Source organism: Maylandia zebra, linkage group LG7 (assembly GCF_041146795.1).
Source record: "Maylandia zebra isolate NMK-2024a linkage group LG7, Mzebra_GT3a, whole genome shotgun sequence".
In the NCBI taxonomy this organism is placed as follows: domain Eukaryota; kingdom Metazoa; phylum Chordata; class Actinopteri; order Cichliformes; family Cichlidae; genus Maylandia; species Maylandia zebra.
In genome coordinates, this window is record NC_135173.1 from 49162009 (window position 1) to 49184587 (window position 22579).

Sequence of the window (22579 nt, forward strand, 5' to 3'; positions counted from 1 at the left end):
AAAATCCCAGTAAATCAGCAGTTTCTAAAATACTCAGCCCAACACGTCTGGCACAACAACCATGTCCAAAGTCACTTCAATTCAAAAATCACCTTTCATCTTTATTCTGTTTGGTTTGAATGATTTCTACGTGCCTAAATGCAAAGAACTGCTGCCATATTTGCGTTAACAAGCAGTTGTGGAACTAATAAAAAGGCCAGGGAATGTATCTATCAGTTGTCACAAACAGCTTGCAGATATTCATTAGCGGCACCTGCTAATAGCCCAATCATTAAAATGGATAAGTACAACAAAACAAAGAAAAAAACTACCTCAACACACCACATCCTGCAGTGAGAAAATATATGCAGTTTATTGATAGATGCAAATAAGAGGCACACACACAAAATAATTCCAATCAATAATGCATTAGTCATGAGTTCAGGGCGTGTTTTACTTTTCTTCCACATTAGAAACAGTCGGTCATGAATAAAAACCTGCGTGCAGGCTGTTAATGTGTTCCCACACTTTTTGTTTTAATATAATTTATAACTTGAAGCTTTCATGACACATAAAAAAGCCCAGCTGCTGCTGAATATCATGGAAATAAACAGAAATTCCAGTGACTACTACAAGATAACAACTTAAATCATAAATATCATCTTGTTTTTTTAACTACTGCTCATATTCATGGCTTTTTAAGACCTGCTTGGGCCCATTCACTTCTATTATCATCTACAAATCACTGTACAAAACCCCCCCAAAAAAAAGAAAAGAAAAGAAAACATTGTTCCTGTGAAAGGCCAGTTTCACAAAGGACAAATGGTGGGGAGTATTTACATTAGGCTCGAGTCACTGTAACAAATACAAAAGAACAAAAGGCACTGTGACAAATGTCAACAAACATTTAAATATATAATAAAATTGAGCGAAGGAGGGAAAAAACTGCATGTAGTAGAACAGTAGTAGTATTTTTTTCCAAAAGGCTGTGTTGATCATTTCCAAGTATACACAGAATAAAAAGAAAAAAAAAAGGATAATCCTGCAGTAATTCTGCAATACAGCACTATGTGCCCATGACAAAAAACATGAGAGTAAAAGGTGCAATACGGTAAAGCCTGCAGGTGACCTCACATTTCCATTAGCAGAGAAATTAGCCGTACAGGTTACATGTAGACAAAGTTAGCTGCACATGTATGTGCGACACAGCATTACTGACACAGAATTAGGTTATGAATTGCTATCCTGTCGTCAGCGCGTATAAATGTCTCCACTGACATATAATAAATACACAAAACACAGTGCCAAACATGAACTTTGGTAAGTGTATTATTATGAATACTGTCCATGTTCTTTTTCCCCCCCTGATGCATCCACCAGGAGCGCGAGAGAAAATGAAAACAGATTCTAGTTGTCATGAGAATCTTTCTGATTATTACAAAATCAGTGGTGTGTTCACAGGTCTTTTTTATACTAAGCTCACTGTCGCAGGATACTGTTGGTATAAATTTAAAAAAAAGTTCAGACTGGACGGCTAGTTTGACGCATGGATCTCGTGCATGAAGTCGATCGAATACACGGGTGCGGGTTTTCTCCAGAGGATTGTGCCTCCTTATCCCATTCTTTGACATCATTGGTCTCTCTTGCACCTACAGTCGCATATAACTATGTTTTCGCCCACATGGATTTTTAACCCATAAGGTGAGCTTTCACTTTAGTGAGTAGAGCAGTTCAGCTGTATGGCAGAGGGACAGAGGGTGAGCTGAGGAGAAGTACTGACAGCACAGCCAGTCCTCCAGCTCTGCGTTCCTCTCTGGCTCCAGCGAGCGCTCGGCAAACTTCATCATCAGCAGCGCCCTTTTCACGTCGAGCCAATTAAGGAGACCCTCGTGTCGGGATCCATCGACAAAGTTTCCCCCTTGTCCTTGTCTCTCCCACTGCTGATCCATGAGGTCCTTCCTCGGTCCCCAGAGCAAGCTCTGCAATATACGCTTGGCCTCCTGGATGTGGATGCGTTTGATGGGGTCAGGTTGGAGAAGGAGCTGGGCCAGCCTCTGGAGGCCAGCTGAATAGAGGGAGACAGAGGGGATTGGAGGCAAGTCCTCACAGCGGTAGTCTTGTTCCTTCAGTGCTGGACTGACCTCGAACGGGTTTGGCTGGTGGAGGAGCTCATAGATCAGGATGCCCACCTGGAACTCATCAAATTTGCGGTACTGGGCTGCTGAGAGGATCTCAGGCGCCAGCCTGGCGTGGTCACGTTTGATGCGAGGGTCCACGTTGGTTGACACGGCATCCTCCGAGGAGCGACGCTTGGCCTTTGCGTAGTTACTGATCAGGAGCCGGGGAAGGTGACGCTGAGCCTCTGCACCGCTTGAACCATTACTGGAGCTGTTTTCAGTCTGTGGAGCGAACAGAGCGGGCCTGCGCTGATGAGGTACCAACAACAAATTTTCTAGGCAGAGGTCACGGTGCGTGACCCCATGCTCTTTCAAGTGCTCTAGGCCATTGCAGAGTTGTAGGAGGAGGAAGCATATGCGACGCTCGTAGACCTCTGGCTGAGCTTTGTGGAATGCCTCCCACTCCCGAACAAAGTCAGCTGCCGTCTGCTGAGGGATCTCAGGTGTGATGACCACCACTCGCTCTCTGTCTTCCGGCTGGCCCTGCATAGACTGAGGCAGTGGCGAAGCAGGTGTGGTTGGCTGGGAGACTTCATCAGAAGGCAACATGCTCTGGGGGACACAGGCGAGGAAGTGACCACAGTCCTGCTGAAGGTTGAAGTGAGGAGGCATGCTCTGCTGCACTGACAGGCCGTAGAGATGGCCCTGTTTGGCTTCAATGCTTGAACTCTTGCAGATCTGCAGAGGTATGTACACAAAGGAAGGGAGAAAGGGGTGAAGCAGAAAAGAAGAAAGGGACAAAGAGGGAGGGAGGGAAAATTCCAGAGACGGGAAGGGAGTGGAGCCAAGAAACATAAGAAAGGAATTCTTGTTAGTTAAGTTCCAAGGTCAGTGCTAATTCAGTTCCTGTTCCTATTCATGTGAAATCAGCACCCCTGATGGACATGTAAGCTCAAGCCTCAGTTGAAAAGCTTTCTCAAAAATACTTTTTATACCACAGTTTGGCAAGTTGATAGCAGTACCAGATTCTGTTGGGATGAAAATAAACTACTACAGCCCTCCAGTGTCCATTCTCAAACTGGTCTGTGTGAAATATTACATCAAATTTTTTAAACAACACCTCCCATTAAATTACATTTATTTTAAGTCTTTGATGGGACTGGTTTTTTTTCCCCCAAAAATAATGATCTCGTCTTAGTGAGAAGGTTTAGGTGGCAATACAGTAAACAGCATTACATGTAAAAAAGCATGCTGACTTTTTGTACTGACTTTGCTTAAATGTACAAAATTATCGTTAGCACAGGGATGAGTGTCTTCTAAGTAAGTTTGTCTTGGCTTTGGACAACAGAAAGGGTTTGTCTGGACTGTAAACCCTGCCTGGAATGTAAAGATTAATCAGCCCACAGATATTAAGCAAGAGTCTGGGCACCCAGGCTGTGGCAAAACACACAATACAAACAGCTGCTACATTGTACAGCACTAATGACTTTCGGGCAAAGATCACATCACCCACACCCTCCTTCCTCGTTATTTGCATTACATGCCTTTAAGGTTTGCGCTGTAGTGGGGCTATCCCATCTGCAGCCTTAGAACAAATAAGACTGCTGCCCAGTTTTAAGCTCCTCATCCTGTCCTCAAACTGTCAAGTACCTGCTTAAAAGTTCAACACCCACTAGGTCAACTGTACCTCAGACAACTGTAAGTTTTCACTTCTCTCAACTGGAACTGACAGTTACGAGCAAGCAAAGTCCCCGACTCTGTTACTATACACTTGCAGGTTATCTTCTGCACAGTTTTAACAACAAATGTTTTCCTTAAAATTTTCCATTTCATTTAAATGTTAGCCTTGCAAATCCAAGTACATTATATGAAAACCAAGAATACAAGTACAATAGGTGGTCAAAGTTTAAAGTTTACACTTCGCTAAAAGTAATGGATAAGCAGTAAAAAAAAAATGGCAGCCAAAAAATGTGTAAGTGATTAAAATGAATGAGTAACTATCCAAGTGATAAAGATACAGCTTGCTAATGTTTGGCCAAGAGTTGAAACTACTAGTTAATATTTCAAATCAAACTGATTTATGAATACATTTGCAAACTGTTGTTCTGAAACATGGCTAGCAGTGAATCGTTAGCTAGCAATATGGATTAGCAGCTGACTAGCTAGGTAAAGTTGAAAGTGTTAACAGGGCATATACTGGATAAATGGGTAGAGTTGGTGACACCATCCTTTGATATTAATATTTGATAAATAGAGTGCTGCTAAAAGTATCACAACAACAGTCCCCTCAAGGTGCTTTATGCTGAAAGATAAACTTTACTATTAGCCTATTGCAAACCCCCAACAATCAAACGACCACCTATGAGTAAGCACTTGGCAACAGCTAGAAGGAAAAACAGGAAGAAACCTCCAGGAGAACCAGTTTTAGAAGCCATCTGCCTTGACCGGTTGGGGGCATCCAAAAGTAGCCCAAACCAGTTTGAAATGAATTCTGCTGAATATATATTTAAAGATAAAACATGTTATATTAAAATAGTTTCGAAGTATGTTAGGGGATCCAATGAAAAACATTGGCAACCACTTGTTTAAACTATGTAGGATATTATTAATAATATGAATACTGTAAACTGTACTGTATTGATGATCCTACAATCCCATTTTAATGAGAACCCACTTCAAAAGAAGTCAGAGGTAACTGTTATTTACATTTTTATTTTTTAGTACCTCCCTATTTATCGTTTACTCTCCAAACAGTGCATCAAAGCTGTGTTCAGTTACTGACAATCTAACTGAACTACTGCTTTTTCATGTTAGGTGTGTAGAAAACGGCACTGAGGCTTTTATTTTGAAGTAGTGACAGGAAGCATAACAGGTTGCACACCTGCCACCCTTTCCCTGTTTTGCAGAAAAAGTGCTTGGGTGCTCACAACAACAAACAAAAAGCTAGTTGTTCATTCGGTTGCCCAGTTAGTCTTTTTGGGTTAATTCTGATAAAGTGCTCACAGAGTGTGTTGCGTGCCTGGAAAGTAAAACATCTCTCACTTGCAAATGAAGCTCAGTATTTAGGGATTACCTTTACAGCGTAGGAGCTGCTGGGGTCTAAGGCACAGGCGGCAGAGTAGTATACAGCGTCTCCTGCATTGCAGCTGGGCTTGCTAGACGTGAGCCTGAACAGAGACCAGTTGCTCTCTTCAAACCTCAGCGGGTTCTTCTGTGAGCGAGTGAAGTGATCTTCACATTTTAGAGCCAGGCGCCGCAGAGACTCAGCATAAAGCCCGCCCAGTTTTGAGTACACTCCTTCTCTACTGTCGATGTTGCTCAGAAGGGTCTGGAGCTGCAGGCTCGAGCCGAAGTTTGGCGCTGAACCTGGTTCTGCAGCTGAGAACGGCACGCTGAGCTGAGGAGAAGATAAGCAAGTGATGCTGCTTCGGCAGTGCACGCCCAGCCGACCATGAGTCTTGACCGGCTCGTCCAGCGTCCTGGACCTCAAGGCTCGTCCCAGGGGGGCGTGACAACGTTCTAGAGACTCACTGGAGGAGAAAATGGGCCGTGGATCAACGGGGCTGGATGGCAAACTGGAACGGGAGCTGGCATCAGCGGTCCGGCACACATTGCTCTCTGAGCCGGTAAACGGGAGGCGCGGGTACGCTCGAACGAAAGGCTTTCCGTTTCCGTCGGGAGCGGACACGGTGCGGCTGGCCATTTTTTTCTCTGGGAGTGGAGGCGGCTGCTTACTCGGGCTGGTAATGGAGGGAGGGTTAGGAGAACCTGGAGCTGAAGCCACTGGGCTTCTAGGAAACGGAGAAGAACAAGACATTCGTGTAGCATCCTGAGAACCTATGGAAGAAGAAAAAAAGACGTTAGCAGGTCTACCAATTAAATTAAAACCAAACTCACAGACATAACCAATGAAACACAAACGGTGTCAACTTGGGAATTACAGGCTTCCACATGCACACAAACTAATACAGACACAAACAGAGAGAAATGTCTCTTGGCAGACTTTCGTTTTCCTGCCTTTGTGGATTCACACAGTGTATCCTTTGTGTCTGTGCGTCCTTCTAAGTTAATTTTCCTTAACAGGATTCCCTGATAGAATATTCCCAGGTGACAGCTGCAAATCTGATTTATCTACTACGCCCCTCATGTCACTGCGCACTGCTCGGCTATAATATAAAGACATACCTTGTTTCTACAGAAGAACTGGAAATTTTCCACAATCCAGGGTCCATGGTGACAGTCAAAACATCTTCCACCCAGTTATGAACCATTTATCAATTAAAGACTTAAACTTGGAACCTGACATTACACCAGAGAAGACTGAAGATATTTAGATAATTGTGCGGTGCAGTCTTCAAGAACTGCTTTCGCAAGGGGGGGTGGACAGTAAAGGTGGGTGGGGGGTGGCTCTAGGATGTAGCCGAGCCCTTTTTCCCCTCGTTATCAGAGTCCATAATTATCTCTTCAAACAACATTGCTCAGGAAGTTGCAGCAATTACAAGTGTCTGAGTGCCACCGAGGTTTAAAGCTGATACGTGAAGGATGACGACAGTTTCCAACGCGAGGACAGATGCCTCTCATTCTGAGCCATGTCTCAGGCTAGAAGACCGTGAAAAACGTGAACTAATGAACCCGTTACAACAAACTGCATGTGCACTGCATGCGAAAAAAGGAACCAGGGACAAGCTGACAGCCACTAACTGTAAATCCCTGCAGAGCTTCCTTTCCTTGTTTCGATGTTGCTGCTCAGGTTAACTCTGAACAAAGTGCACCTTTATGGTTCGCAGTCATAAAAGAGCAAAACAACTTCCACGGATACCCAAGTGTACATGTCAGAAAATTCACTGATATTGCCATGTAGATATGTCATGCTCGTTTCAGTTGGATTACACGAATGTTTATTACTGCTATTATTATTTTTATTAACTGATTCAGTATGAGCTGCTTACCAGTGTCAGTTTCAGCCAGGTTGTCAGTGGAGGCCATTGGGAGGCTGGAGTTGCTCAGGCCCCGTAGAGACGAGGTAGGGCTCTCTACTGACCCATGTTGGCCACAGCGGTCCATCTCCATGTTGCTGCCACTCATCCTACCCACTCTGTCATGGAGAAAACAAAAAAGCAGAGATAATGTTACACAACTTGATTTTTTACCATTTACTTTTCTACAACAGGGCCCGGTGCAGTGTCTCGAGGCAGTCAATCTGCTGATCTGCAGCAGAAATGGGCATTTTTCTTGCATGCCCGTTTGTAAATGTGGAACCATCCCTCTTCCTCTTGCTTGTTTTACGCCTGCACCATGCAATTAATAAACCTGCGGGAAGGACGACATCATTTCAGATGAAACGATGAATAAGTCATGTCAAGTTTCACTTCTTTGTTAGGAGTGCAACGCTTCCTGATTCAACGTTGCCTCATAATTGCAATAAACAAGCCTTGATGAAAAATGTACTGCCAATCACATCGGAATCTAAAAGTGAGACTGAGCAACTGCTGCTGAGCGTTAGCCCCTCTGTGTCCACAAGTGGCAATAAGAGCATAGGTGCAAACTGGATTTCCCTACATTTAGTTGCATTTTCCTAATTTATGCTTGTGGCTAGGGACTCAGAGTTACATTAACGACTAAAATCTGTAAAAGAAGAATAAATGCGAGGACCTCACTGGTTTTTTATAATCTTTTTAAAAACTGCACTATGGTTCCCAAATATAGCTTCAACTAAAGGCTACAAATTTAAGCACAAAGTACAACCAAAGTTCCTCCTGTCCATTTGCCTGATTACCTGACCATCTAACCATCGTGACTGCGTCTTATAATGCTAGTGAAAACTGTTCATGAACACTTTCTAATAAATTTGACCAATTAGGGTGACTGACAGCTATTCGCTCTTCTCATTACAGCTGCTAATGGCTCAGGGAAGCAGGGTCCCATCCCTCCCCTTCATCTGCCCCTCTCCGTCCTTTCCTCCGTCACAAAATGACTCCTCTATCCATTTATCTGCCGGCCCCTGACTTCAGTTCCACCATAAATTAGGAGAAAAAACAGAGGAGCAGAGGAGAGAAGCACAGGGGGGAGACAAAGGGTTAGGTATTCTCTGTTGGTAGTTAGCTAAAGGATTCGCTATCATTTTACAGACAAAAGAGGCCATGATGAAAGGCAGTGGAAACGCTGAGGCGCAGGAGAAATGGTAATGAGCGCAGGGATTATGAGCGAATGTGCATGTCTGCGCCCGTGCATGTCTCGGTCTAGATCTCTCCGATTTGTATCCAAAACATGAGATTTTCCTATGTGAAAAAAAATAATGGCACTGATTTATACTGGAGGATGAGCATGGATAAGCAAGCTTCTTTAGGAGAGGCACGCAAGGAAGGAGATACAAGCGTTTAGGGTGGTACAATATTTGTCCTCATTATTGTTTGTTCCATTAAATGCACATAAATGTTTCAAGTGAAGATTTTTATTGCTGTGAACACTTGGTATCTGCAGTTTGAATTTAATTTAATTTAAAAGCCCCCCCCACACACACACTTTATACAGTGTTGTATAAAATGCACATTATGCACCAAAAGACAACATTTTTTCCAAGATCACCGTGACTAGAATGTCTGATTTTAGACTAAACATCTATTAATAACCTTGGTTTCTCATTTCCTCTGAGTAGATCTGATCAGCTTTCCAGCAAAAAACAAAGCTTACTTGAGATTCTCTTATTGCCCCAGTGAATCGGACTGGCGTTGCAGCCAACTAGCTAGAGATAGCAGTGTAACAGTGTAAAATGAGACATAAACCAAACTGCAGCAGTGTTGTTGTTGTTGTAGGTTAGCCTAATTGAACTGATTTCACTTCCCGACTCTTACTTAGGACGTTCTTTGTGGTAATCACATAAATGATGCAGTGGGAGCGAAAGCATGCATACGCTTTGTATGTTTACGTGCAAAAGGTCACATGCTCACCCATGTACAAATATACTTGGATTTTCAGGGCCATTTCATGTAGAGATGTAATCTTTTAGTCACGGGCTTAGCTGGTTAAAGAGTATTAAGAATACACCCGATTAATTCATAATACACCGTCCCTCCTTTATGTATGCTGCAGGAAGCAGAGGTGGTAGCAGACACACCATGCAATGAACACAATCCCCGCAAAGCTTGCAGTGTTAGTTTTTATGAGTCTCTGCCAGAGAGGAACGGATTGAACTCTATCTCTGTGATATTATGGACAATATAAATATCTCATGTCCTCCTTTAATATAAAGACTCACAGGAGGTAAAAAGCTGTATATTGCATTTCTGTTACACAGGGTTATATTTTCTCCCGCCTGTTGTGCAACCTCTACATGTTCCAACAGAGAATAAAGAGACACATTGTTTGCCTCCAAAGACTGTAGGACAGTTACCAAGGCTGTACAGTTTTATAAACCAAAGATCCATTAATGTTTGACACAAATCCTTGCTATCTCTTGCAGACTGCTCCAGGCCTACCTTGTCATCATTTGTCAGCCTTTTCCCCCCTTTTCTTATTCACCGCCGCTCAGCTCACGTGTTTAAAAAAAAACCCCAAAACAATCTTTGAAATGCAACTCTGTCGCTCCTCCTGTCTAAGAATGTAAAATCTATTAGAACTATCAAGCTTTTCATCTTACCACTTCTTTCTACTGTACCAGCGAGACTTGTTAAAACAGAGAATTAGATCAAGAAAGTGGAAAAACATTACATGAGATTAGAAGAAGAGCAAATGGCAGTTTGTAAAAGAGGAAGGAAACAAATTTGACCACATGCAATGCTACATCTAAATTTTGGCATCTGATGGAGATGTGGGGGGAAAGAAAGAGAGAGAAAAGCAACCTGAAACACAAACTCTTCACCAGCCTAATGACATAGCAGTCCGATTTTGTGTCTCACTGGTGATGCAGGAGAATAATTTGTCGTCAGGTGCCTACCTCATGCTGAGGTCCTTGCTGGGCCGGTTGGTACAAAATGCCCCTGGATCATGCTAGCGGCTCCCTAGAGCCACGGCGTGTGTAGGTAACACAACCCTGGTGCCACACGAGTAATGTGTGTATTTAAAGTGTCTCACAAGAAAAGCAACAGCATCCATTAGATGCGGGGAGTTAAAGCGCCCACATTTCTAATTTCATTCACCTACGAGTTCACTTTAGAAAAGCCTTCAAGTCTGCCAGACTGCAACAAGATGCTATCTGTTGTGCAGCAGAAAGGGGATCAGGAAGGCTTTGTGCAGGGAGGGGCAGCAAATCTTGGAATAGCAGATCACAGAGCGAAGCCAATTCAAACCCAAGTCAAGTTGAGTCCACAATGCTGATCTATAAAATCTACTTCTATCTGTGGCAACTGATCGCCAGGCTGGAACAGTTTGGGAGTTGCCCCGGGGGGCAGCAATCTGTTCACTAAAGCCCCTCCCTCTTTGGCAACATTTACACACCAGTTGACACGCCTTCCTTGTTAAGGAGTAGGCTACTTAATCATGCACACTCATCCATGACGTAGGCACATGCACAAAAGCGAACACCTCCTAGGCCCGACCCGACATATAATCCATTGGATGACCTGTTACATGGAATTAAAGAGCAAAATCTGGTGTTTTATGCCGTGATCAAAGGCTCTGAGAGCCAGATTCTTTTAAACCATCTGTGGATTTTAAATGATTCAGAACTTTAAAATGCTCCTTCAAAGGGGACGTGTACTCATGTCTTTGAGTCGGGAATGTGGAACTACTCTCCAGTACTGTGTCTCCAGTAGTGACCAGGGTCGCTTACTGCTTAAACAAATTAAACCCACTGATAAACTTGGAATGCCACAAAGCGAGAGCTGTCACTGACTGGGTAAAGGCGTGTTCCCACATGTGTCCCAACAAGGTTTTTTTTATCAGCGCAGAATGTTGGCAATGTCATAACAGCAAAAACGGTTCCTTCCTAGAATTACCACAAACATAAAGCCCCACTGAAATGTGATCAGCGGTCTGTGTCGTCTTCTGAGCTTTGGCCGAATCTAGCTCAAGATGAGAAAACGCGTGCTTACGTAGGGGAAGTCACATTGTGTGTGTGTGGCTTGCACCTCATTGCACTGTTATAGACAAAGCAAAGTTTATTTTAAGGGGGGGGGGGGGGGGGGGTTCATTTGATGCTCTAATAACTTCAACACAGAGCCTCTTCTCTTTTTCTTGTTTGGAAAACTGACTCAGACAGCACAATGTATTCTTAGACTCACGCAACTTCAGTTTAAGGCAACTGTGCATTTTTTTATAGCTTACATATGACTGGTAAAACCAGGAGTGTGCAAAGAGGAGCATTCATCATTTTGCATATATAGCACATGATGTAATAAAACGTGATTATCAAGCCACACAAATGACCAGCATGTGGACTTCAGCAGAAATATCGTACACACAAACAAACAAACAAACACACAGTACTGTGAAAATTTCACCTCTGGTCTCATTTCTTTATATTTTTCTTCAAAGAAGTCAGATTTTCTTGGAATGTTTTTTAAGTGGTCTTGAGCAATAGTTCTCTGGGCTTTCTGAAGTTTTTCAAAGTTTTTCTTTGGATAGTGGCTGCTTTAAAAAAAAAATCATATTTAGTCTAGTCCTTGCATCTGCCCATTTTCTGAGTAATGCTTTTTTTTGGGTTTTGTTTATTGAACCTCTTAACACGGACTTATGAATCACTGAAGGATGAAAAAAGCTCTTAACACAAAGGATGTGAACCAGTGTTGTTTTTACATATAAGAGAAAACTGACCAGGGGGCCCATTTTAAATTGGATCTTTGTTACAGACATAATTTGTTTCCATTCCTTTAGCTGATTGAATCTATGAAACTCACAAAAATAACACATTTTGACAGACATACAATAGTATTTTTCACACCAACAAAGTGATTCCCAGAGAGCTATCAGCTTGAATTTGGCACTTCTCAGCATGTGGTGCAGTGTGTCCTTAAAATATCTGAACAGCACCTGAAACTCATGTCTTTAAAGAGTGAGAAAAATCTATTACGGTCCTGAAAAGGAGCTGAGAGATGTATTTGAGCCTTTAGTTGATCCAAAGAACTGTTCACTAAAGCCTCATCAGAAATAATTTTAGTGGACAGGTGGCTGTCAAGAAGCCATTCATGCAGAAGGAAATTGGGGAAAAAGGTGGAGGTATGTCACTTTACATAAGAATTTGACTGAAAATCAGGTCTTGGAGCGACTAATCCAAATGTGAAAATTCCGATTCAAACCACTGTCAATATGTACCAAGGACATAAGGAGAGATGCAGAACAGTGACTGGCTACAGTCATCTGTAAAAACATGGTGGAGGCTCTGTCATGGTTCGAGCATGCATTTCAGCCAGGGGTGTTGTAGATCTTGTCAAAACTGATGGAATTATGAACACAGAAAAATGCCATCAGATTTGGACCCACTAGCATCTGACTGACAAAGATCCCAACCACAATACAGTAAAATGCCACCAACATCCAAAGAAGCGCTTCGACAGTCTTCCAGGAAGCCCAGAGAACTATTCCTGAAGACTACTTTCGTGCCTAAGAGAGTTCAGGCTGTGTTAATGAATAAATATTGGCTTTCACGCTTGTTAGAAATCTTTTATATAAGGCTCGTTTTTGCTGTGCACACTGTATTTTCATGCATGTTTAAAGATTTCTCCCAATTTTCTATTAAAATATAAAGAAAGGAAGGGCTACTCAAGAGTTTTCCACAGTACTACAAATGCTTTTTGCATTCATCGTCTACAGTGGTGCAGCCAAAACAAATTTACAGTAACTTGACATAGCAGCGGGCTACTTAACAGACGTACTTTGTGCATTAATTACAATTGAAAAAGGTCACGCTGCTAGCATGAATAGAACAAGGCGTGCATTAAGGAATATTCTGCAAGAGTCTGAATGATCACAAGGCATTAGAATGGAGGCTGAATAATGATGCTATGAAAGGAGAAGGCACTGCGAGTTTCACACTAATGACTGCAGTTAGATACTGTATCTGCACATATGTATGGTCACAGACACCGAATAGTGACTTGCATGACATAAATGCATCAGAACTGCCTTTGTGGAGAGCATTACATTAGGCCTAAGTGGATGTTATAAGTGCTAAATTAAATAATATAATCAAACCACAGTCCCAAAAATCCTAATGCAAGTCACTGAGACAAAACAATAGAACAAGTATTTGCTACAACAGGCAATCCACATGTGATAAACCTGCGTTACAGTTAAACTGTATTACAGTATGTCAACAGCTTACCTCCATATAATGCAGTATCTATCACACTTTTTCACTGCTGCCTTTGAATAAACAATATTTCAGTTCCCCTGTCCTTAAGCCACGTTGTGCATTTGTTTGTGTTACATGTTTGGATATTAGATGATCAGCTAAAAGGATTTCGTGCCTGTGATGTTTTCCAGCTACTCTGAACAAAGTTAGTGAACACCTTCTGAGATATTTTGTGTTTGTTGGTCAACATGAGTGATGGAGCAGTGTCGTTGCCTCAGATAGGCTCAGCCATCTTGCTGCTATTCTGCCATTGCTTTTGACAACACGATTAACTGAAAAAGCAGATTTAGTAATAAAAAAAAAGTCATAGATCTTTCTGAGATCTGCTGCATTGCTGCTCTGTCCTGTTCAAGGGTCAACCAAATGTGTGACTGTAAAACAAAAACAGTGCTTTGCTATTCTTACCTGTGCAGTTTCTTGGGTGGGGGAGGCGGTGGATTGGGGTCATGGCTGGTAGCTCCCTTCCCTGGTGCCAGCGGCTCTGATGAGCCACCATGCAACGGTTGCTTTGCCGGCATGCTCCCGTTATGCTTGCCCTCCGCCTCTGCGCCGTTGCCCTTAGTTTCCCCCTGATAGGCACCATTGTTAGTGGCAGCTGGGGGGGCCGTGCCTGGCTCTGTCAGCGGAGGGGGGCCGCTGTGGGCCTTCGAGTCCCTGGCCTCCTTCCAGACAGCAGCACCATTGACTACGCCTGTCACCCGAGAGGTTGCCTCAGCACTGGCGGCTAACTTTTTCTTTTCAGTCTCTTTCCGGTCTCTTTCTTCCTCCTCCTCCTCTTCCTCAATGCGGCAGTTCCAGCCAGAGCTGTGGTGGTGGGGCTTGTGCCATCGCTCGGGCGCTGGGCTCTGGTTCTCAGCAGTGACCTCTTTAGTAGAGACGAAGAAAAGCATGGGGAGTTCAGTGAGAGGGACGGGAGATGAAACAGACGGAGAGAGGCTGGAGGTCAGTAGTCTGGGAAGTTCAGGAAGCGGGACTGGAGAAGACATGGACGATGAGAGGCTAGAGGTGCCCAGTTTTGGGGAGCGGGTGTTCCTCTTTGGAGGAATTGGTGGGCTGGACTGGGGCTTGGGGTGCAGAGTAGGGGCACAGCCTACTTCTGTAGCAAGAGAGCCTATGCTGTGGCTGGGGCTGGGCCAACGGAAAGCAGGACTGCTCTGGTCTTTACGAGCCGTGGGGCTGAAGTGGCACTGGGTGCTAACAGCCGAATCCGGGCTGCTCAAGTAGAAAGTTCTGTTGTTCTCCTCCATGTGAGCAGCCATTACAGTGATGGTGGCCCGCTGACTGTCTCCTGAGAGGTCATGCTCAGAGCTTAGGGACTCCTCAGTCTGGTTTGGGGACTCCGGTTGAGATTGCAGTCCGTTTTCTTGCTGCTTGCGCTTTTTCTTAGTGCTCTCAGCATAAATTGGCTCTGAGCTTTTCTGTCCACTGAAAAAGGTGGGAGTTGACTGTGGGCTACCCATAGATGGTGGGCTTTGGGGGCTCCTCGAGCTGTCTTTTCTTGCTCCTGAGCCTGAGCCTCCAGGAAGTGAATCTGTGCTGCTACGATAAGAATAAGAGGAGTCTGATAGGTTGCTCTGTTTGGACAGGATGTGACAAAGAGATTTAGGGCTAGCAACATCCACACAGGAAGTGGTAGAAGTGCTGGATGTCTTTGTGGTAACACCCGTCGCACTCCCACTGCTCATACCATTGCTGTGGACTGTGGCAGGGCTAGTAGGGACAATATCCAGTGAAAAGGGTATCTCCACAGCTGCCTGTTGACATTCTTGATAATTCGACCTGGTAGTCACAACATTTCCATTAAAAGTGCTTTTGGTTCGGAGAGCGGATGTACTATTCTGCTGCCTGCAGGAGTCTTCATTGGCATTTTTCTTTAAACTCTGAGAACCTCGACCCTCCTCCTGGGTAACATAGATATTGCTGATGATCTTAGAGTCAGTGGGCAGGATAGTGGGGGACAAGGGAGTCAAAGAGAAGCAGTTGTTGCAGTCTTTCTTGGCGTCGGGACTCTGAAGAACTGCGTCTCTGTGGGCCTTATTGCAGCCGCTGTTATCAATGTAAAGAGACGACAGGTCTAAGAGCTGCTTGAGGCGCAGCCTCTCAGTTGGGCTCTTTGTGTTTTCCTCCTACAAACAAACATGAACACACATTACCAAACACACATCCAGCTGACAAAAAAATAAATAAAAAATGGAAACATTTGAGAGGCTCACCTGCTCAATGTTCATGTTGACATCTGCAGCATCGCTGGTGTCGAGGCTCATCATAGTAGGTTTCACAGCTATCGTCGGCTTGCTGTAGGGTGAAGGCGCAGTCACTAAAGCTTCCTCATCACCTCCCGGGCTGCTCTTCAAACACGCAGCTGGTGCGCCGCCATCCCGGAAGCCAACGGTCTTGTGTGCGCTGAACGGGTGGAAGCAGTTCTTACAAGAGCCGGGTTTCCACACGTGTTCTGCAAAGTCGTTGCACGCTGACATCTTGGGTTCGCTAAATCCGGTTTGGTCAGAGGTGGCTCTGGAAGTATCTGGTAGATGCAGGATGACCTGTCATGGCTGATTTTGCGACACGGGGTGTCGGTCGTAGGGCAGCATGTAAAAGGCAGAGAGAAGAATGAAGCACAGGTTTTTGAGTTAGACATATGGCCTAAAAGTGATTACATTAAGTCATAATAATAATTCCACATGTCTTTGTCACCAAAAAAACCCCCCAAAAAACAAAACAAAAAAAAATTGATGTATAAATCTCACCCAGCCCTTAAGTTCTTGTCTGACAGCTCATATCTCTTTTGCAGTGCCCGGAGAAAAGGTATCAGACTGTTTTTATTAATTTTGCCTTTAACCTAACATATGCATGATCTTCTGCCATAAATCCTAACAGATATTTAAAAAAAAACAGTGAAAAGTTCAAGCATCTATTTAAAAACTCAAAGACAAGGAGGCCCAGGCTGACAAGTGTCTCTGACTCCATAGAAGACTTGTTAAGACTCAAGTGTCATTCATGGATGTAACTTGAGAAGACCTGATGCCTGCGTGCACTGCATGTTCCCATGCCCTCTTAAATTAGAGGGTATGTGGTTTCTGTTCAACCAAAGGGTTTTGCCGATGTGAGCCTGGCAACTTAAAAGCCGTCCGGAGCCCTCCGCAGCCCCCAGCGTGCTACCAGAAGACGGAGGAGCCTCAAGCATCCCGGAGGTCGGAATGTCAGGAATGTCTAAAGGCGCAAGTCTCACCAGGGTGAATCTCACACCCACGATGACCCCCCACCCCCCTTCTCTCTTCTACACATGAACACACAAACAACATGTGCGTCCTACACCTCTCACAAACACAACTGAACCACGCACCTCCTTCCTCTCCCTCGCTGAGCCCCGTTTAACTGGGCCGACAGAGAGAAGATCAACACCTTTTCAGAGAGATCATTTGTTTCCTCGCAGCCGGGAGCGGGGTGGGGGTGTGTGTCTCTATTTATGCTCCTGACACAGCTTTAATTGCCTTTCAACAAGGTGATGCAGTGACATACGGCCACATTAGCTCGCTATTTAAGATGCACCGGCTGGAAAACAGTCGTAAGAGGCAGGAGGATCCACAATTCCTCTTATGACTGAGGAAAGTTCTCAGCTAACTTGCGACTCATCACAGAGAAACATTAGAGCGACATCAAGCATTAACGTAGCCATGGATTGAAAAATACTTAATAGAGGTTAGGCCTATTAAGACTCCAGTTAATTCTTGCTTTATGACCCAGTAATGCCACAGGGTATGACGAGTGGTCCCGCTGGCAAAGATAAGATGCATGTTTACATTTTTCTTTGTTCTGTCTGACTCAGTTCATGCAGGAAGGCATCCGCTAGCTCACTGTTTGTTTTACCGTTCCTGCGACAACAGAGGAAACTGCAGCTTGGCCAACATCTTACAGCCTCGTGCATGAGTCATGCGGATAGATGACTGATCAGAGGCGCAAGGGATTATTGGGCCACTGGTTCTCGAGTGCACAGACCTGCTGCCAGTCAACTTTAGTCTCTGCTAAGAGAGTCGCAATCGTCCACGCAGGATTTTCACCTGAGACCACTTCTGGCACTCGTGTCTGCATTTGCACAGCAACACTGGGACACAAATGAAGCTGCACACGGTTTTGGTTATTTTGGCTCTTGTTGGCATGGTCAGAGCTACTTGTTTTAACAGAGATAGACCCTGTGGTCTACATTCCCCACACCTTCTCAAGTTCACCGTTCAATTTCTCTCACTTCCCCTTGCTAAAAGTAAAAAAGTAAAAGCTCTCACACGCAGCAACAAGAAGTTGAAAAGTGAAGCAGTACCTTCGATATAAGACAGACTAGGGCTGGGCCATATTATACCGTTCACGGTAATACCGGTATAATGTTAGGCAACGATAGGAAAATGAAATATCGCGATAGAATGGGAGTAAAACGCGCATGCGCAGTGCCTTTGTTTTCATACGCACATGGCCGATTGTTGAGTGAAACAGATGAACCAGAATTGGTTTGTAAAAATGGTGCAACTTCCGTGATGTGGAACTGGTTTGGTGTTTGTCCGTCAGATACACAATAAAGCACATTTTTTTGCAGAACATGCAAGCGGTTGTTGTTATTGTCATATTTGTCGGACTAAGATGCTCTTAAATCTGGGAGTAATCTGGGTCCTAAACTCCGTATGCTTCAGGTCAAACAACACTGCAGCATCACTTAGAGTTAAAAACTGTCTAAATTCTTTCATCTTTAATAAAACGATCAGCATTGCTGCTTTACCAGGTGTAACTATAAAGTTTAACTTCCAGGCATCCATGAAAACAAAAGTTATTACATTTAACGGAGTTAGAAGTTAGCAGGAAGCTAGCGGAAGTTAGCTCGCTAGTTTCGCTAGTTACCTAAGCATGATATAGCATGTTCTGACTGAGAGATTTCTGAAAAAAATCAAACGTACAGCTCTGCTATCACTTCCAACATAAATGAAGACAGGAAACTAAACAGCAGTGACGTTTGTAGGGTTACTGAAGTTGGGCTAGCTGGTTTAAAATGATGTGCTACGTGATCGCTAGCGACACAGCTATGTTAGCATAACATAAACAGTGAAGCTGGAGGACGAACACTAACACTTTTCCACTTATAAAAGTTAACGTGAAGGTTCTTCATGGTTAGAGACAAATGCAATCGCATGGCAGGATGCTGTAAACGGACCAAACTTCAGTCAGGAGAACAACTGAGATAATCCATCCACAATACGAGGTTAATCATTAATATACTGCAACAACATGGGAATAGAGCAGCTGCAGAGAATTCAACATTAATGAATCAATGGTACAGAAGTGGAGGAAGCAAGAAGAATGAGTTTAATAAAGTTTGATTTATCTGACTGCTTTGTTTCGCTTAATGTGCCTTATAATCCCGTGCACCTTATGGTCCGAAAAATGCGTACTGCACACTGCAGTTTAATGTTGCAAAGCACCTCTTTTTAACTTCAGTGGATATTATACATGGTTATGCTCAGGATATGTCAGCCCATTTCTACTGGAAATGCCTTTTGGTTAAACTTTCAGCAAGGAATTTGCATTTGCACTGTTACATTTTTATAAAGCTTTAATGTACATAAAAACCAGCTTCTTGTTTAAGTGAAAATAAATGGAAGGTTGTCTTTTTGCGCTAGCAATGTTGTGGAGTTGTATTTTGTCTCGCATCAATTATATCGTCGGTTATATCGTTATCGCAAATTTTCAAATATATATCGTGATAAATATTTTTGGCCATATCACCCTGCTCTAAGACAGACTATGGAGAATATCTCATGAGCGTGTGAGAAGCTGGGGGCTAGAAAAATGACTTGAGGATGGATGTGGAATTTACAGTTTTGAGCCACCACCTCATATAGACTGTGCAAACCTTAACAAGCCTCCGCCCTCATTTCTTTCGACCTTTGTACACACACACACACACACACACACACACACACACACACACACACACACACACACACTGATATTTCAAACAGATCCAAAGGTAATCTCAAAGATTCTAAACCTTATAACCAACCGCTGAACCTAAAATTGGTTCTTTTCCCTTTGATGAGCAGGGTGTGAGAATGCACTTTGTCTGAATCCTGAATCTTTACGCAGCAGCGCATAACCAAGGAGTCAACCACCTACATACACACATGACACCCCCCCAACCCCACCTCATACCCCGACAGACACACACGCGCGCACATGTACGCGTAAGCAAACAAGCGCAGAGACAGTCGCTATGAAGTGTAGGTCATCTGATGGTTATTACTCGAGTCTAGGGTTACTGTAATCCACCGACTTGTCCTACTGACTGCTTTTTAAGGAGCTGCTCTGTGCCGTGCGAGCAAACGCACACTTAATTGGATGACAGGCCCACAAAACAGGGGAAAAACACACACAAAACAAAAACAAAACACATCCACTCGTACATAATCAAAATAATTGGACAACCTCTAGTTCACGTCACAGTCTGATAAGCAGGTCACCTCAGTGTGTAGTCCCTCACTTTGAATACAAATCCCTTTTCGGGCAACATTTGTCACGCCTGCTCACTCACACGGCCCCGTTCATTCATTCTGGGGGCGCAACCAGGTTTCTCCACAGTCACGAGGGGGGTATTTCCAACCCCGCCACCCTAAAATAACTTGTGAACTTTCTTCTAAACCCCCATCTTAGATAGATTATTGGTCTATTTTGCGAGCATCAGCTTTAACATCCGCTCGACTTGCGGTAAACACCCCACGTGTTTCGGTCTGAGATTCTGTTTTTAGATGAGGTGCGTGAAGATTTGGGTAAACGTTGCTGTCGCCATGCCAAATTTGGTCGGCGATGGGTTGTTGAAGATTAAATGTAAAAGAAAAACGATGTCCTTAGAATATTGCGTTATTTAGAAAAAAAATCTATTACCTGAATGAATAATACAACGCGCACGCCTATAGAAAATTCAAGTGAAACAACTTTGTTCAGCAGATGAAGCAGGTGTCGCCTATGCAAAGGAAATAAAGGGAGGGAGGAAATAAATGGCACCTACAATGAAACCATGCTGAAGTAGCCAAGGTTATCCGCCGACTGCTTACCTGCTCGGACTTCGTCCTGCCTGGTAACACAAAAGCGTTAAAAAAAAAAAAGACCTAAAATAATGAATACACGTGCAAATGTTCTCGTGATTCCCACAGATGTCGATATCCGTCTGTCTTCAAGTATTCCACCACCCACAGGTTAAAGACGCAGGAGACTGTGCGCTGCTGCGGGCTGTTTTCGGCTCCAGCCAGGCATGCTGGTGCTGCTGCTGTTGCACTGTGCAGAGGTGGAGTGCTGGAGCGCAGCCCTCTGCAGCAACGTGGGGGAGAGCACAAGGAGGTGGGAGGAGCTCCTAACCAACCAGCCTGCCTGCTGCCTGCCTGCCTGCTATGCAGTCGGCCCAGTGGCCACACTCCTGCTGGCTTACAGAATACACACACACACACACACATATATACGTTTTATTTATTAAAAATACACAGCCCAACTTTTCCTAATCTTAAACTTTAAGCTTCAGGCTACAAATGATGGTCACTACTTCATGGCTCCAAGGGCCACTGGCTTGTGCAAGTTTATTCAGAAAGCCCCGAGACTGGATCAAGAGATCCTTTGAAGCAAAGAGAGTGTGGATCAACACAAGCTTCTCTGGAGTTCTGTTGCCCCCCCCCTCTCTTTTCCTCTGCTACCCCCAGGACTGTGCCTGCTTCTGTTCATCACGGTGACAGAGTAATAGAAAAACACTGCTGCTGCTACTGAGCCTGGCTGGACCCCTGCTGATTTCCATTACTGGCAGCATAGCTCAGGGACTGACAAACACAGTCAGTGTGGATGAACTCAGCCATAGAGATTAACCTTTTAACTGAGTGTGTCTTCTAACATCTTATCAAGAAATGACATTGAAACGAGCAATAACACTTGTCTCCTGACTAATTTAAAAAGAAAGTACTGTTTAAAACAACACCAGAATTAGTTTTTTGAAGATTTAATGTTGGTTTTCTGTAGTAGGACATAAATACAGCAAAGGAGACAGACTCTGATGGCTCCTTGAAAAATCTAAGAAAAAACAGTACTCAATCTGTCAAGCCTCAAATCCAAGTATCCCATTGATCTGATCTATTGCCTGTGAAGAACACATCCATGAATATGAATTGATTGGACACAGACCCTCGCAGTATCCTGAAACTCACCAAAGATTTATAGCAGAGCTAAGACAATCAGCATAAGTGGCAGAGTGGAGACTGGATCCAGGAAAAGGGATATCTTTTACAAGACCACCTGTTGAATTTGGAAAGAGTTGCAATCCTCTCAAGAGGATTAAGAGTTTGTTGCATTTCATCTATTTTTGGCAGCACAGCACATGTAATAATTCTGCTAATGGGGTAATTCAGATTGGTGCGTTGCATAAGAGCGCTGGATGATGTGTGAGAAGCTTCTAGGCACATTCAGCTATTCGACATAGCCCAGGCAACAATGCATTGCACGGAAAATGTATAGGTTTTTTCTTTTGTTATATGAAATTCGTACAGGAGGTGGTACGTGTTGTTCCTGTACTGAAGTGTATCTGTGCTGAGAATCTTCATTAGCTTCATGCAGTGTCATTTTGCAAAGTCACAGGAGGAAAGGCTGTCATATAAAACTGAGATACTGTGGGAACATCCAAATGAGAGGAACACAGCAGACGGATAGGACCGCTCGGAAACACTGCATTACTACAAGAAGTTTTCCACACCGAATGTCTGAATAACAAGTGTGTGGGGAAATGTGATTTCACTCAATTCTTCCTAATTCATGTTATATCCAAGCAGAAACCTCTTAAAAGTCAAGCAGATGTACCAAAAAAAGGATGAGGATAATTGGAGTTCCTTTAATCACCACATGAGGCAGGTCCCAAAAGGAAGTCATTCTCCCTGAGACTACTGTGTTAAAATGCCCAACTTTACAACAGGAATTAACATGTTTGCAGCCTGCTACAAAAAAGTGTTGGTTTCTACAGCATATTATCCCCTTTGTTAGGGGTTCATTTACTTATAACTCACTAAGTTTTAATGATAAGCATCACTAAGGGGTGTGGCTCCTTGAGTAGCAGGGCGCCCAGTGAAAAACAGTACACATCATGACTCAGGAGCTTGAGGCAGCTTGAAGCAATTGTTTTCTGTGTGAC

General features: G+C 43.8%; 1 protein-coding gene across 1 annotated transcript; it reads right to left on the bottom strand.

The window, feature by feature from the left end:
• Window positions 1-328: 328 nt before the first annotated feature.
• prag1 (PEAK1 related, kinase-activating pseudokinase 1) lies at window positions 329-20704 on the bottom strand. The gene is made up of 6 exons (XM_004549595.3): window positions 20475-20704; window positions 15597-15935; window positions 13789-15509; window positions 7046-7191; window positions 5170-5933; window positions 329-2834 (listed from the first exon to the last, which is right to left on the bottom strand). Exons 2-6 carry the CDS (start codon window positions 15858-15860, stop codon window positions 1689-1691), a joined length of 4041 nt encoding a protein of 1346 aa, XP_004549652.2. The 5' UTR covers window positions 15861-15935; window positions 20475-20704; the 3' UTR covers window positions 329-1688.
• Window positions 20705-22579: the final 1875 nt, after the last annotated feature.